This window comes from Sceloporus occidentalis, unplaced genomic scaffold, assembly GCF_023333645.1.
Source record: "Sceloporus occidentalis isolate IW3139 unplaced genomic scaffold, rSceOcc1.0.p SCAF_5, whole genome shotgun sequence".
Taxonomy (NCBI): domain Eukaryota; kingdom Metazoa; phylum Chordata; class Lepidosauria; order Squamata; family Phrynosomatidae; genus Sceloporus; species Sceloporus occidentalis.
In genome coordinates, this window is record NW_028316985.1 from 10666542 (window position 1) to 10683482 (window position 16941).

At 44.1% G+C, this 16941-nt stretch overlaps 1 protein-coding gene across 2 annotated transcripts in view; it reads left to right on the forward strand.

The window, feature by feature from the left end:
• Positions 1–295: 295 nt before the first annotated feature.
• LOC149311649 (GTPase KRas) overlaps positions 296–16941 on the forward strand; it is a 49007-nt gene continuing 32361 nt past the window's right edge. The window contains exons 1-2 of one of the 2 annotated variants that reach the window (XM_089527566.1): positions 296–637; positions 12567–12688. In XM_089527566.1, coding sequence (XP_089383692.1) covers positions 586–637; positions 12567–12688 — 174 coding nt within the window. In that variant the 5' untranslated portion in view covers positions 296–585. The remainder of the gene's footprint in view (positions 638–12566; positions 12689–16941) is intronic. The other variant, XM_089527565.1, reaches the window with a different exon arrangement.

Here is a 16941-nt window from a genome sequence, read left to right on the forward strand (position 1 = left end):
TGCCATTCCCTTCCCCTGAGGCTGAGAGTATGTCACTTGTCCAAGGTCACCCACTATGTTTCTTGGCCAAACAGGAATCAAACCCTGATCTCCAGAGTTGTCGTCCAACACCCAAACCATGATGCCACGCTGGCATACATGTAATTTTGCAACACTTTTTTGGCCCAATAAAGGGGATGGGTGGGTTTCATGGCCAAGTGGGAATCGAACCCTGGTCTCCAGAGTGCTTCATTCAAAACCAAAACAAGCACATGTAAGGGAGGGGGACACCATTTTTAGCAGGCAAATTAAGTCAGGCCGACAGCTCAAGTGCCAAGATTTGATGCCAGTCCATCCAATGCCAACCCTTGCATGCACCTGCAAGGGAAAAAAAGAAAGAAAGAAGGTAGGCTGGATTGACAAAAACAACCTCTTTGGACCCAAGATCCCCACTCCCAGAGCACCACTGACTGCAACTAATGCATAGGAACACAAGACTGTGCCACCCACCTTCTCTGTCTCTGTCTCGCTTCTTCAGCAGGCAAAAAACAGCTTGCCTGCCTGTGAATTTGGAAGCTGCTGGAGAGAGCAGAGAAGTGGCATTGTATGTACGTCCTGGAAGCAGCGAAAGGACCTCGGACGGGAGACAGAGAGAGGGGTAAGAAGGTATTGGGGGGCAGAGAGGGGGGGATTGGGAGGGCAGAGGGGCATTTGGTGCCAGTGATGATGCCAGCTGGATCAGCCCCAGGGTGTCTTCTTCTCTAGGGTCCCCAATGTTTCCCTAGAGGCCCTAAATCCCATATTACTATAGCCTAGATTAAACACAAGACCTGGTGGTCATTATTCAAGATTTATTCATCTGGAATTACTGTTATTTATTTTATCTTTTGGCAACCGTGTTTCCTGATGCTTCCTATCTTTTACGTAACCAGTGCCTAGGCTTTTTCACAACACTGCCATGCGTAAGGGATGGATCCCTTGGTAAAGGATTTAGAGAAAGATTATCTCATAGGGTTTGGGATTTATGGATTTTATTTTATTTTTTATTGGCAGGGGAATGATCCTCTGCAATGGGTTTTGGGTGGCTGCATTTTCTGTTTTGGTGCAGGATCCAAAATGTTTACAAGGCAACATGGAAAGGGGGGTGTTGTGGGAAGGCTGAGCATGCTTCTGACGTGTCTTTAAAAAAAGGAAAAAATAAACCCTAGTCCTTACCTTCTGGTACGGTTAGCATCATTTTAAGGATCATCGCAGCAGCGTGTCAAAGGATGTTTTTCAACCATTTACAAAATCCTCCTCGGATACTTTTCTAGGGCAGAGAAGACTTTACCAGCTTCCCCGCAGTCCTCCCAGGAACAGCCAGGCTCTATGCCTGATTTGGCTGCCTTGCATCCACTCTGATGTATTTTCCACTCTATTTATTCATCATTTCTCCCACCTTTTAAAAAACAAAAACCCTACAACCATCTCTCTCCCATTTTATTTTAAAGCAAATGCCTTGGGTGGGACTCAGGAGTAAATCTTTCCTTCCTTCCTTCCTTCTGGCTGGGTTTGATGGGGCTTTGGAAGCAATGCAGCAGAGAGGAGCTGGCCAGGCACCTTTGGGGCTGCACCTGCCCTGCAGAGATAATAACCCACTTGGACACCAGTTCAACTGCCATGCACTCCTGGGATTTGTAGTTTGAGCTCTCTGCCAAGAGAAGGCTAAAAAAGCCTCACCGAGCAGCAAGCCCAGGGGTCTATCTACATCACGGAGCTAAATGGCAATTAAACCCGTGTCAAAGTGGATTATTTCTGCAGTGCAGATGCAACCCCAGGATTTGGATTTGATGATTCCCACGTCTGGAGCAGAGCCCTCTGCATGCAAGTGAAAAGGGCAACAAACAGGTTCAGAGCCATATCCAAAGAAGAAGCCATCCCCTCCTATATACTATTAATACTACTAAAAACAGTAATAATGAGCCATATCTAGAAAGAAAGCCGCCCCGTCCTCTATCATCATCATCATCATCATCATCGAGCCAACCACAAGGGCCATCCAGTCCAACCCCATTCTGCCATGCAGGAACTCTCACTCAAAGCATAATAATAATAATAATAATAATAATAATAATAATAACAACAGAGCCCTATCCAGGGAGGAAGCCTTCTATATAATAATAATAATAACAACAACAACAATAAATGACAGCCCCAACTCCCTCGCTTGCATTTCTATATGCAACCACCATCCCCTTTAACGCAGCAGCAGCAGCAGCAGCGCCCAGCTGATTATTGCATGGAGGGGGAAAGGAAGAGCCTTGCTGCTGCAGCCCAGCCCCTGGGATTCCCGGGCTGGCCACGCCCCCTGCTCCCTTGGCTCCTCCTCCCTCCTCCTCCCTCCCTCCCCCCGCCCTGGCCAGGCACGGCAATCGAGCGCCGGATGGCATCGATTGCTATTTAAAAAAAGAGAGCAGCCCTCCTGCTCCTGCGCTCGGCGCTCCTCGGCGTCTTCCCGGCCATTTCGGGTCTCTCTCTCTCTGTCTTTCGGGCGGAGGCTGAGGAGGAGGAAGGCTCCAGAGTGGTACGAAGGGGCCCTGAGGGGGGGGAGGGAGGGAGGGAAGGGTCCCGGGTGCCCTGCCCTGAACGAACCCACTTTACCTGGCCCCAAGTGTCCCTCGATAACTCCATTGGGAGACTTAGGATCCTGGGAGTTGTAGTTTATGGTGCCCCCCGAGCTCTTTCTGGCAGAGGAGGCTCTATGCCTCGCTAAACTACAGCTCCCAGGATTCCCCAGCACTGAGCCAGGGCAGCTGAAGAAGGAGGTCTTCAACTGGGTCGTTATTCCTGCAGTGTCTGCTTTGGGGCTGTCCCTCAATCAATCAATCAATCGCTTATTTGGCCATTGACCAGCATAAAGTATAATACAAACAATATAAATCCTGAGCTAAGAGTATGATCAGAGCAGCAGAGCCTTTGGGACCAAACTCCATCCATTGCTAGCGCCCCTTCATCAGCCCAGTTCCTTTGGTCCTCCTCCCATAAGCCTGGCTTACTTTGCCCCAGGGTTTGCATTACGGATCAGTAACTGCATTCCTAGGGTTAGCTGGGCTGCCCCCGACAATGAGAGGCTATAGGCATATCTCCAGTAGGCATCTTTTCTTCTTTTGCGAGTTGTGTTGCTGTGTTTTGTATACTCTGTTGGTCTGTGACTGCAATAAATATCTATCTGTCTTAGGGAGCTGGGGATGTTTAGCCTGGAGAAGGTTAAGAGGTGATATGATAGCCCTGTTTAAATACTTGAAGGGATGTCATATTGAGAAGGGAGCAAGCTTGTTTTCTGCTGCTCCAGAGACTAGGACCCGGAGTAATGGATGCAAGCTGCAGGAAAAGAGATTCCACTTCAACATTAGGAAGAACTTCCTGAGAGTAAGGGCTGTTAGACAGTGGAAGACACTCCTTCCTCGGAGTGTAGTGGAGTCTCCCTCTTTGGAGGTCTTTAAGCAGAGGCTGGATGGCCATCTGTCAATGAGAGGCTTTGACTGAGAGTTCCTGCATGGCAGAACAGGGTTGGACTGGGTGGCCCTTGTGGTCTCTTCCAACTCTGATTCTATGATTCTATAACCCAGGATTTAGTGGTGTTCGTTAATAAATCTGGCTGAGAAGCGGTACCTATCTATCTACTTGCATTTGCATGCTTTCTAACTGCTGGGTTGGCAGAAGTGAATAACTGCTTTGCTGACACTTTTTCCAGGAAAGCGATAGCCACCCAAAGAGAGAAGAGACAGCCTTCCGATCTTCCAGTCATCAGAACTGGTGTCTTAACCGCTAAGCCACTGCAAAGGAGGGATCCTTTAATAAAGAAGCCTTATTTTACTCCACAACTTGGGGGGGGGGGTATCCCTTAATAAATCCAGCTTACTTTGCCTCGTGATTTCGTGGGGGTATCCCTCAAAGATTCTCACTTACTTTGACCTGGGACCTATTGGGGGGTATCTCTCAATAGGTCCAGTTTACTTTGACTTGGGGAACTAGTTACGCTATCTCATAATAAGTCTAGCTTATTTTGCTCCAGGGCTTAGTGAGGATATTCCTTAATAAGTCCATCATGCTATGACTCCAGACGTATTTGCAGTATTCCATAATGAATCCAGGTTGCTCACCTTGGCTCATAATGTTGGCGTTCAAAAATGAGTCCAATTGACTTGGCCCCCTGGGATTTAGTGTTGGTGCCCCATGATAAACCCAGGCTCCTCAGTCCTGGGACTTAGTGGTGATATCTCATAACAAACCCAGATGTCTGTGCCCTGAGACCTAATATATTATCTCCTACTCAGCTTAGCCACACCTGGATCTGTGTCTTCTCTCTTTGGGTGGCTATAGCTTTTCTGGAAAAAGTGTCAACAAAGCAGCAAAGATAGAACAAGTGATGGATTACTATCTGCTTTTCCTTTTTCTGTGTTGGTCAAAAGCACCCCTGAGTTTTTTCAAATGCAGGAAAGACCTCTCAGCAACTCTCCTCCTTTTCTCTCTCTCTTTCTTCATCTTCTTTCTTGCTGAGGAGTTCTTCCTTTTCCTGCCCTTGGATTCATTCTGGCTCCTGTGTGCCCATGTTGGATTGTTGGGTAACATTGCTCTAGGTAACATCTGAAAGGACGATGTATTTCTTTCTTCTTCACTGCTTGAAGGAGATGTGTGTAGAGCTTAGAAATGCCACTACTCTGGAATGCATCTCCCAGAATCCCCGAGCCAATAGGTCATCTGTAATTGGAAACTTTTATATGTTTCAGGCCTAGGTTGCTGCCACACTGCAGAAATAAAGCAGTTTGACACCACTTTAACTTCCATAACTCAGTGCAATGGGACTCTGGTATTGTACGTTCAGCATGACCCAACAGTGTGATGCTGCAGCAAAGAAGGCAAATGCTATTTTAGCCTGCATTAGTAGAAGCATAGGCGCGTTACAGACCGCCCCTTTGGGGCGGCCTGTAGGCGCACCTTTCCCCGGCGGATCGGGGCCTCAGCGGCCAGACCGGCAGCCGCTGAAGCCCCGATCCGCCGCTTTCCGGGCTGCGGGGAAGCGGCAAAAGGCCCCTTCCCCGCAGCCTGGAAAGGGGTGTCCTTGGGGCTTCAAGCCCCAAGGACACCCCACGGCGGCGGGGAGAAGGAGAAAGGGGCCGTTTGTCCCCTTTCTCCTTTGGTCCGCTGGGCGCAGCCGTCTGAAGGCTGCACCCAGCGGACCAAACCAGGAAGGAGCTCCGAAACGGAGCTCCTTCCGGGGTCGCGTAAAGGGCGCCCTAGGTGCCCTGCCGCGACCCCAATACGTCACAACCGCGCCGCCTCATTTGGAGGCGGCGCGGCCGTCACGTATCGATGGCGGCGGCCATGTGGAACGGCCGCCACCATTTTGTACGCGCAGAGTGCGCACTAGGGTTAGGGCAGTGCGGAAGCACTGACCCGTCTTAACCCTAGTACGCGCTCTGCGCGTACTTTTTAGCCCGTCTGTAACGGGCCATAGTTTCCCAACTGAGGGAAGTAATAGTCACCATATATGAAGTCAAAGGGTTTTCATGGCCGGCGTCCATAGTTTTTCTGTGGCCGTGTTCTAGAAGAATTTATTCCTGACATTTTGCCTGCATCTGTGGCTGGCATCTTCTCTAAGCCATGTGGCAATTAAAGAAATGGTCTAGCAGTTCCTTCATTAGCCTGCAGTGGGGCACAAGCATATGCAGGTTTCCCCTTACGCGTAAGGGAAGGGCCCGCTGTATTTCCAAGACGTGGATGCTTGAATCTGTGGATAAAAAAATCTGTGAATAGGAGAGCCAACTTTATGTTTATAAACAATTGTTCTCATGTGACAACTTTTAATTGGGTTTAAAATTTTATTGTTAGGTTTTAGCTGCTCCTTTTTGAATCGGCTTGGGTACCACTCTGAGTCTGCATCCACATTGTAGAAATAATCCGTTTTGGCACCACTTTTACTGCCATGGCTCAATACTGTGGAATTCTGGGAATTGTAGCTTAGGCCCGATTTAGACGGGCCTAAAGTGCGCCCTTGTCACATGCTAGGGGTTGGCCGAGGTCGCAACGCCCATACGTGCTTCACCCCTAGCACGTGATGAGAAAAAACGGGCGCTGCCATTTTGACGTGACGGATGCCTAGCATCAACACTCTTCTTAGAAGCCAAAATTATAAAACTAAGGCTGTCGTACTTTGGGCATGTCATGAAGTGACAAGATGCATTAGAAACAATGATAATGTTTTTGGTAAAGTAGAAAGTATTAGGAAAAGGAGCCCTGATGATGCAGTGATTAAATGCCTGTACTGCAGCCAATCACTCACAAACCACAAAGTTGTGAGTTCAATCCCAGCCGGGGGCTCAGGGTCGACTCAGCCTGGCATCCTTCCAAGGTCGCTAAAGTTGTTGCTGGGGTTGTTGTGGGGCAGTTAGTTTACACATTGTAAATCGCTTAGGGAATGCTTAAGTGCACTGATAAGCAGTTTAGAAATGTACTTGTTATTGCTATTAACAGGAAGAGCAGATTGCAGATGGTTTTTACTCATTACAAAGCCACAGATCTGAGTATGCAAGGAGGGCTGCTGCTGACCAGGCATCTTGGAGGTTGCTCCTTCATAGGGCTGTATTAAGTCTAAGCTGACTTAATGGCATATAACAATAACAACAACAAGCCTGGATGACAATTAGAAGTAAGGAGCTGTGCAGCCACAGGGTTGGATGACACCAGATCACACCTCAACACACATAGGAGACTGTCTTCTTGGATGGGCATGTTCTTTGCATCGCCCAATAGATTTGGAACCATCCTAAGACATACATACATATACCCAGGAGAATAGGATGTTGTACTTTGGACACATCATGAGAAAGGAGGACTCATTGGAAAAAATAATAATGCTAGGACAGAAGTAGAAGGAAGGCTGCATGCTAGATGGACGGACTCTATTAGGGAGGCCATAGGTATACGTTTGCAGGAACTAAGCAGAGCAGTGGAGGACAGAGTCTTGGAGATGTCTCATCCACAGGGTTGCCATGGGTCAAAATTGACTCGAGATAGCAACAGATATTCAGAGTGGATCAGTGGCAGTGCATGGAAAGTATACTAACATGATAATAGTATGACACAAACGTGGTACCTGTCCCTGGCACATTGGGGGAAAATATCAGCTTGAGAAACATTACTTGGAGGGTTGGGTGGCAGGTTGCATTACTAGGTGGGGCTAATAGTGAGAGTTTGGGTATTCGTCATACACATGCAACACACATCTATTCATATAGACACCCTTGAGGGCAAGATTAATTATTCTTTTTACCTCCTCCCCAGTGGTTCTGATGAAGATGGCCATTTTGAAGGACGATAGCTGTAAGCAGAAGGGAACTAATACCTGTAATCCATTCCAAGCAGCTGATGGGTGGGAAACAGTTTGCATGGTTCTGTAGTTTTGTGGGTGATGCAGAGAGATCCAGCATGGATGAGTCTGTGGTTTGCCCTTGTGGTTTAAATAAATAGAAACTCACCTTTCAGTATCTGACAGTTCTTGTGCTGAAGACCCTACATAAGTGTGGGTGTGCCATTTCCATATTCATGTGATTATTGGCATTGTTGCTACCTGTTTTAACCAGAGCAAGTGGTGACAGCAGTGTTATGGAGTCTGGGTAGAGGATGATACATGGTCTCAAGCAGGGAACTAAAGATCTCAAGCTCTTGGGCATGCAGTAGGAGGGCCTGTCTTGCCAGCCGCAAAATTCCTAAGAGGTTAATAGATGTTTCTCATTCCCTGTTTTGTCTCTGAAGGATCTGTGTTAACATTAATTCTGTCATCAAGGCCAAACTATTTGTAACCGCAGTAGCATCTAGTGCTTGAAACTCTTGTTTGCTCCCCTCCCATTTTTAGAATTGTCTAGCAAGATGATTTCTTTGATTCCTTTAAAATTTTCTGGGTTCCCCCCCTCAAAAAATACAAATACAAATGATAGTAAAATGGTATCCCTTATAGAAAATGGCAAAATCAAGATTTGCTGTTTGGACTTTATATATTTTTTGAATATTTTCAAGCTGAGGATGCTTAAATCTGTGGATAAAGAATCCATGGATACAGAGGGCCGTTGGTATTAAATTAGTCACAAACTACTATAGTTGTGTTTCATTCCAGTAATTTGGTTTATTGTGTTTTAATCTGTATGTTTCAAAATCTTATGAACTGCTTGACTCCTAATTTTGGGTGTAGGATATAAATCACATACATAAGTAAAATATAGACATATCTCACTTAAGAAAAACCTCTGGCTGTGAAACTTTACAAAGTCTTTCTATGCCCGCGTGTTCCCCCCTTTTTTCTTTGTCCTCTGTCTAGCTGGAAATATTTTGACAGCATAGTCTTTGTGAGAATGAATGAGGGCTGGGAAAGCACAGATTTTCTGTGGCTGGATGCAGCAGCAAGCCTGCAGCAACCAATGCAATAAGGCTTGAGCTGGGAAAGAAGGGGATTCTAACTAACTGGTCCTACTATATAGCTGTATATGCCTACTTACAACAGATGGGGTAGACAGCAGTTGCCTCCAGAATTTCTTACAGAGTGTGCATGCACAGCAAAACAGAGAAAAAGGAATAGTAGAGGAATCTGCCTTGCCTGATCCTCCCAGATTGTTAAAAAATATTGATATCTAAATTTGGTCACCAAAATAGAAGTCATAAGTGGAGACCACAGAAAGAAAAAAGGCATCTCTAGATGCATTTTGGAAGACGCCTTCAGGTGGTCTCTAGAAGGTTCAGAATGTTTTTTGGTTACCTCTCCAAGGCTTACTGGATCTGATTGTTTCATTCACATGTACATATTATTGATTTTGAATAAAAAGTTTACTGAAACAGGTGGAACTCCTCTAAATATTTTTGGTATAGAAACTGATCCCTTTTCTTTCCATGATATTTATGTCTCTAGTTCCAACTTTTCTGGTAAAGCTGTAATGGCCAGGAACACATCTGCTTCATTAACTGAGGCATACTTGAACATAAACAAGTAAATAAGATATTTGCATAGCAGGTCTTACTAGTGCCTAGATGAGCTGGGTGTGTGTCCTGGAACATGTCCCAAAAATATTGATGGTTATGTGCCTTCAAGTCTTTCTGACTTAAGGTGACCCTAAGGCAAACCTTCACAGGGTTTTCTTGGCAAGTTGCCATCCTCTAAGGCTGAGATGCACAGATATAGGATGGGGGACACCTGGCTTAAGGAGACAACATGTGAAAGGGATCTAGGAGTCCAAGTAGACCACAAGTTGAACATGAGTCAACAGTGCGATGCGGCAGCTAATAAGGCCAATGCGATTTTAGGCTGCATCAATAGACGTATAGTGTCTAGATCAAGGGAAGTAATAGTATTCTGCTCTGGTCAGGCCCCACCTGGAATATTGTGTCCAGTTCTGGGCACCACAATTCAAAAAGGACATTGAGAAACTGGAGCGTGTCCAAAGGAGGGCGACTGAAATGGTGAAGGGTCTGGAAACCTTGCCCTATGAGGAACGCCTTAGGGAGCTGGGGATGTTTAGCCTGGAGAAAAGAAGGTTAAGAGGTGATATGATAGCTCTGTTTAAATATTTGAAGGGATGTCATATTGAGGAGGGAGCAAGCTTGTTTTCTGCTGCTCCAGAGACTAGGACCCGGAGCAATGGATGCAAGCTGCAGGAAAAGAGATTCCACCTCAACATTAGGAGGAACTTCCTGACAGTAAGGGCTGTTTGACAGTGGAACACACTCCTTCCTCGGAGTGTAGTGGAGTCTCCCTCCTTGGAAGTCTTCAAATGGAGGCTGGATGGCCATCTGTCGGGGATGCTTTGATTTGGATTTCCTGCATGGCAGGGGGTTGGACTGGATGGCCCTTGTGGTCTCTTTCAACTCTATGATTCTATGATTCTATGAGAGAGTCTGACTTGCCAGGGGTCACTCAGTGCGTTTCCATTGCTGAGTCAGGATTCAGGCTCTGGTCTTCAGAGTCATAATCCAATGCTGAAAACACTATACAGTACCACACTGTCTACTTACTAACATACCAGAGCTCCCAGATTTAGTGGTTCGTTGGAGGGCAAGTCAATTTTATTAAAGTGTCCTCTCATAATTGAAGAACATCTGGCTGGTATCTGCAGTAAATTTTCGAAGTGAGAAATCTGGATTCAAATCCCAGTTGCTTGTTTAAGGGCAAGTCACAATTTGATTCAGCCTAACCCACCTCATATGACTTTTTTGAGATATGAATTCAGAACCTTTTGTTTGCTGAAGAAATGCTGAACAATAAAATCCCACAGTTCTCCTTGTTAGACTAGATTCTACAGACACTACCTCGAATTCATGTCCCATTAATTTTAATAAAGGCTACTTCACTGTAAAGCATGCCCAGTTCAAAGTACTTGTTGGCTCATAAATTGAGATAAAAATTGACTCTGATAGGAGCAGAGAACGTGATAACCGGGAGCAATCATACCATAGCATGGTTTGAAGTCCCAAATGTTTTTAAGCACTTGTGTTTCCATTAAAGCAAGCATAAATTTGACAGATGTCATACATACAGTGCAACTGGTTGTGATAAAAATTAGTTTAGAACAGTTTTGCTCATAACTTTATAGCAGTTGTAATTTCTTACTCCCTCTCTGTCTTCTAAAGTAGAACAGAGAATGTGTGTCTCGATGTATATTATTTCTAACATAGCACCAAGACTATTAAATCCAGATTAAGAGGGTCCTAGAGATGTGCTTCTTGCAGTTGTGGTGTTTTTTTAAAGTTAGTTAATTAAAATATATTGATCGATTGATCGTAATACTATCTTTAACCACTAGATGCCAAATCTTCCCTAACCAGAATAACCAAAGCCAGAGGCAGACCTACAAGAGTGATTTTTCCACAAGGTCTTAGTCAGCTCTGTGCATGCCATCTTTTATCTAGAATGCCCCTCAGAGAGGGAGATGAAGTTGCTTCCGGTAAGTGTCAGGGGAGAGAGTTAGCAGAAGAAAAGCCTGAAAAGATTGGGATAAAGAGAGAGAAGTGAACTGAGGGGGAGAGCACAAGTTTGAGGGGAGAGGCAATGGGTTTCCAACCCACATGAATCTTCTACTTTTTTGTTAGCAGTTCATTAAAAAACAAAACAAGATAGCTATCTTTCTTTCTTAAATAGTTGTATCCTCAAGCCAAATGAAGAATTGTAGGAAAATACACAAGTTTGCATACTTTTGTGGCATCTTGATTAGTCCTTATAAAACTTTTAGCCAACGCTGATTCTGTCTAAAGTGATTTTTAGTTCTGGTTTGTTTTTTTTAAATTGCATTTAATTGTTGTTCTGATTTTAATTCTACCACAAATGACTTTGAAATATTTCTTTGGGTGAAAAAGATTATACAAAATTAGACATTAAGTAAATGCACCTACTCTCTTAATAATAAATATCTCTATACTTTCCAGTAAATTGATGAGTTTGCTTTGGTGACTACATAGGATATGAGCCTAAGAAACCTCAAGCCTTATTAAGAATTGTGGGAAAACTCACAAGCTTGCATACCTTTGTGGCATCTTCTTGACTAGTCCTTATAAACCTAAGAAACCTTGGTCCAAATACCTCTTCTACATATTAACACAATCCTTTGATGCCACAAGGGAGTGGTTTTCCAATGAGGATTATGAGCAATTGTGCGGCAGTTGTGCCCTTCCTTTAATAAAAATTGTGACACTTGTTGGCTGTAAATGATAACTGTTACCCCCAAATTATGTAAATAGGGCTTGTTATTTTGGCAACCTAGAGCTCTACCAGTAAGAGTACTTTGGTTTTACAGGTTCATAAAGACTGAGCCAAAGGTTGATCTAAGTGTGACACCATTTCCACTTCCACTTTGGAGTCTGCCAGTCATGTTTACAGAGCATGTGCCATAGATGAGCTCTCTCTGGCTTTTGTCAAGACATTTTCAAGATTTGTAGTTGAGACTGAGAACTTTTAGGGCTTGGAATGATATCCAGCTATGTTAAAACTTAAAACCTGGAGACAAGTTTGTCCTGGGAAGTCGTATGTGTGTATGTGCCTTCAAGTTGGCTGTCGACTTATAGCAACTCCATGACTTTCATAGGGTTTTCGTAGGTGAGGAGTATTCAGAGGTGGTTTTGCCAGTTCCTTCCTCTGAAATATAGCCTACAGTACCTGGTATTCCTTGGCAGTCTCCCATCCAAGTATTAACCAAGGCTGACTCTGCTTAGCTTCCATTATCAGATAGGATCTGGTGTTACCCTTCTATTTATTTTAGTGAAATAGATGCAATAATAAACAATCTAGACCAGTGCTTCTAAGTCTGTCTGAGTAACATTTGGCCCCAAGTGTACAAGGAAACCAGTACCATATTAGTGCCTATTGACTACAATTGTTCTGTTCTTAGACCAATCCAGCACCAGTCCATGAGTCACCATTTTGCTGATCTGGATGATAAGATGTTTGCTTCTGTAACAGCATTTAAAAAAATATTTTGGTCTCTGCCATGGAAATAGCAGCAAAGAAGAAATTTGGAGATTAGAAGTGATTGTATTTCATAAAATTGATATCTCTGCTTGATCTTCAACAGGCCTACAGAAGATGACGGAATACAAACTTGTTGTGGTTGGAGCTGGTGGCGTAGGCAAGAGCGCGTTGACAATACAGCTTATTCAGAATCATTTTGTAGATGAATATGATCCTACAATAGAGGTAAATGATTTTCTGTTAAGAATTTGGATGGTCATTAGGTGGCTATATCCAGAAATGGAAACAGACTTTTTCCTAAGTTAACAGTATTTTTTAAAAGGAGTCAGAAGCTATATGGCCTGCAGATTTTTTTAAAATGTTGTTTCAAATTAAAGAGGGAGGAGGCAGGAAGGGAAGGACATTGCTATAGGGATTGTAAACCTAAAAAGTAGATCATAATTCCCTTGTAGCTAGGTGAGATTAAGCAAGACCATATAGTATTTTTAGAAGAGATTCTGCATGGTTTCTCACATCTCAGTCTTTCTTGCTTTGTTCCTCTATCAAGCCATGTTAAAGATGGAGCTCAGAAAAGTTACTTATTTGAACTAGTATGCTGGTGTAGTGTAAAAACTCTTTGAAAAGGAATTCTAGTCCCAGAGAACCCCAGACAGCATGGCCAATAGTCATGCTACCTGGGGCATTGTGGCAGTTGTAGTGCAAAACAGAGGATTTTCCCAGGTTCTGGTCTAGTGCAGTACACTACCAATCAGACACATCATTTTTACTATGTCCAAAGCCCGTATTTTGCCGACACAGTTAGTTTGGGAGGAGGGGAATTTGTCTCCCTGATTTACATGCTAAATTTATTTCTTGGTTGTTTGACCTTTAGAGCAGTTGATAGAACAGAGCATTAATTCTGTGACCCAAGTAAATCAGTCTTCACTATGAGTCAGGGCACATTTTTCCCTGGTTTTGGCTGTTTGATGTGGATTGAAAATGACTTAGTAGTGGGGTCATGGGTGCAATCTGGGAAGAAAAATCATTGTTTGAGATGGTTTCAACCACTGTCTCCTTTACAGAAAAAAAATTGTCTCTTGTGAGCAAGGTCACATGGGTTTAAAGATGCTCATAGAAGTCCCTGAAGCAACTTGATTACTATACAGGAGATCTCCAGGAGCTTCTCCACCCACTCACTTCTGTCTTTGAGCTGGCAGTGGAGCTCCTGGTTGCTCATTAGTAAGGTGGAAGTGGGTGGCTGGCTGGCAAGTATTCCAAAATCAGGTCCCTTATATAAAATCAAATGGTTCAGTATTTGTTGGCTGCAGAGAAAGGTGGTTGGTGAGAGCAACTTGGATTTTGGGCTGCCCATGAGTCTGGAGGCTGCTACTGCTGCTGAGGCTGCTCTTCCAGGGGTCTATCACCCTCCAGTTTCTAGTGCTGCTTGCCTCGTTCCACCACTGCTGTAGGCATTGGAAAGTTCACAGTATTTTTCATTCATTTTTTAAAAAGCAGGTCTTTGAAATCTTCTCATTTTAATCTCTCTGTACCTTGCAAAAATACTGCATCATTTTATTTTTTCATTTTTGTTTCCAGACCCACATCCCTCTCTAACCTCACAAATACTACACTACTTGTGTTGTAGCTCCAAAACTTTAGGATTTTGGAGCATTTTGGATTTCAGAATTTTGAATAAGAGAGATTCAACCTATATTACCTTAAAGTGAAGTAGTTGTGTGTGAGAACAAAGTGACAGACATTGGTGGAAAGGTATGCTATAGTCCCCTGGAATAATGTTTCTGACAGTTTGCAATCCATCCTTGTTTGAGATATTAGTACAAAGGGTTTCACATCCATAATGACTCAGATGGTGTTCACTGGGAGGCTGTGTATGGACTGTAACTTTGGCAGGAAGTCAGTAGTGTCTTTCAGTTAAGATTGTTGTGGCATATGGTCTAAGTGTATTGTTCATATATCCAGAGGCTCCAACTGTGAGTGTTCCAGTGGTTGAGATGAGGGGCCATTCAGAGTTGCCTTGTTTATGTATTCTGGGTAATAGAATGTACCTGGTCAAGTACTCTGTAATTCCTTTAGGATTTCCTCTCTGGAACAGGTTTCTGTCAAATGTAGTGTTGTATAGTTGCTTCTCAACCTCCTGGGTATAGTCAGAACTGTCCATGATGACTACAACTCCTCTTTTGTCAGTCTCTTTGGCGCGGTACAGAGCGCCAAAAAGAGGCGCCAGAGAGGCGCCTCTCCCTTCTCTGCAGTAGTGTTGCAGCAACTAAATTGCGCAGTGCTGCTATGCAGCAAGAAAGGTGTACGTGGAAGCGGCTCCTTTTTTGCGGTGCACTTGCGCTGTGCCAAAGCGCCAGCGACGGCGCAATGACATGCCAGCAGCGCAGCCCTGTTTGGACCCTGCCCTGTTGGCACATCATCGCTGCGCACATCATCTGAACGGTGCCGCGCAGCTGTGGTGCACCCATGACGTGCTAGGGTTGTGGGGCGTATGTACGCCCCGCCCCCAAGCAACCCTAGCATGCCATGGGCGTGCCACAAAGGGTCCGTCTGTACCTGGCTTTTGATGACAATATTAGGATTTTTTTTCTGAGCCTGTTTCTTGCAGCTGGGATTACGTTTCCTATTTATTGTTTCTGGTGAGGAATGCTAGGAAATGCCGGCAAATCTTGAGAGCAGCAGAAAAAATCTAGGGGTGTGTTCAGCAGCACGAGTCTGAACCACTTTGGAGAAACCCATGGTTGTTGTCACGGAGGCCATGAAATCCTCAGCCATTCCTGCCAGGGCAGTTTCATCGTGGATGTTGAAGTCCCCTAGCACTACTAGCTGCAGAGACTTCAGTATCAACTCTGAGGCCACCCCCAAGTTGCTCAGGAAGGGTAACTGAGTAGTGCAGATACACACTCAGTTTCATAATCCTGTGGCCATGTTGGCTGAGGATTCTGGCAGTTGTAGTCAAAAGGGTAATAGTCCAAGCTCCATGTAAGAAGGCTGTTTTGCTATTGTATAGTCTCACTCTGTGTTGTGTGATTGTAAAGTTGCCCTATAAGCAGTAAGAAGATAGGAGTACAGAGATATAAATAAATGGAGGAAGATGAGACTATGGATGTTGCCTTGCCAGGTGATATAATCAACCTGCCCATTCGCAGTAGCCAAATGAATGTTTCAGGAGTGTTAGTAAGCTGTTAGTAAGCAGTTGTTTTGTCAGTGAACCCATTTGGTAGTTAAGTATGTATTAACACAGAAAATGGAGGTTGTTCTTTGGCTGTCCTGACTAATAGCCATTGATAAACCTGTTGTTTATTTTAAGAAAAGAAAAAGAAAATGCTAGTTACTATCACAGCATCCTGTGCTGATGAATTCACAATGTCTACTACCCAAGCAATTATAACACTTACACAAGTGTTATAAGACCCATACAATGACTGATATCCATACTCACTAAGTATATGTACATTTGCTTTGAGATGAAGAAAGGACAAAGTTCAGAACAAACGCATATACTAATGCTTTGTTTTATCTAATGTGACAGATTTTATTATCTATCAAAGAGCCTAGAGTTGAAAGATTAAACAATGTGATCTTGATAACTTTTATATGGCTTTTAAGCAAATCTTCTACCTTACTCTTCCATTGTTTGGCGCGTGTGTGTTTGCCTGCACATGTGTATTAGTTCAGTAATTCAGCTAATGAGGGAGATGATAGTTCGGTTCAAATTTGATTCACCATTGGTATTGTCCACTTTTGTAGTCATTTTTTCTACTGTTCTTCCATGGTGACACACTTGGGCTCCATCCATTTTATCCTCTTGAAAATCAGCTCAAAAGTACCAGTGGTTAATTTTTTTTAAAAAAAAATTATTTATATAATATGTCTATACCATTCCTTTCTAGGAAATTTCCCATTTCTCAAAGCATATAGAACCAGAACTACAGTATGTTTCCCCCCCCCCCATTCCTTTATTGTCTGTACTATACAGCTCTAGAGGAAAAACAATAGAAATACAGTTGCCCCTCCAAGTCCGTGACTTGAGATTCACAGACTTGAAAATCCATGCTGTGGCGACCGCCATTAATATCATTGGGGCACATACCCATGGCGTGTACCCTGCATGCACGCGCCCCATTCAAGCCTATGGGGCTTGAATATGTGTGGATTTTGGAATCTGCAGGGGAGTCCGGAACGGATCCTCCTTGAGTTCCAAGGGCCAACTGTAATTCCTGTTTTGATATACAGTGCACCCTTGTTTTAGCATGATTTAGGGGATTGGGAATATGCCGAAGGTTTACAGATTCACTCCTTCCTTCCCTATTATCATGTATGGATGTGAGAGCTGGGCTAGGAAAGGTGGAGGGAAGCAAAAAGAGAGGAAGGCCGCATGCTAGATGGATGGACTCTATTAGGGAGGTCACAGGTATGAGTTTGAAGGAACTAAGCAGAGCAGTGGAGGACAGGGGTTCTTGGAGACATTTTATCCACAG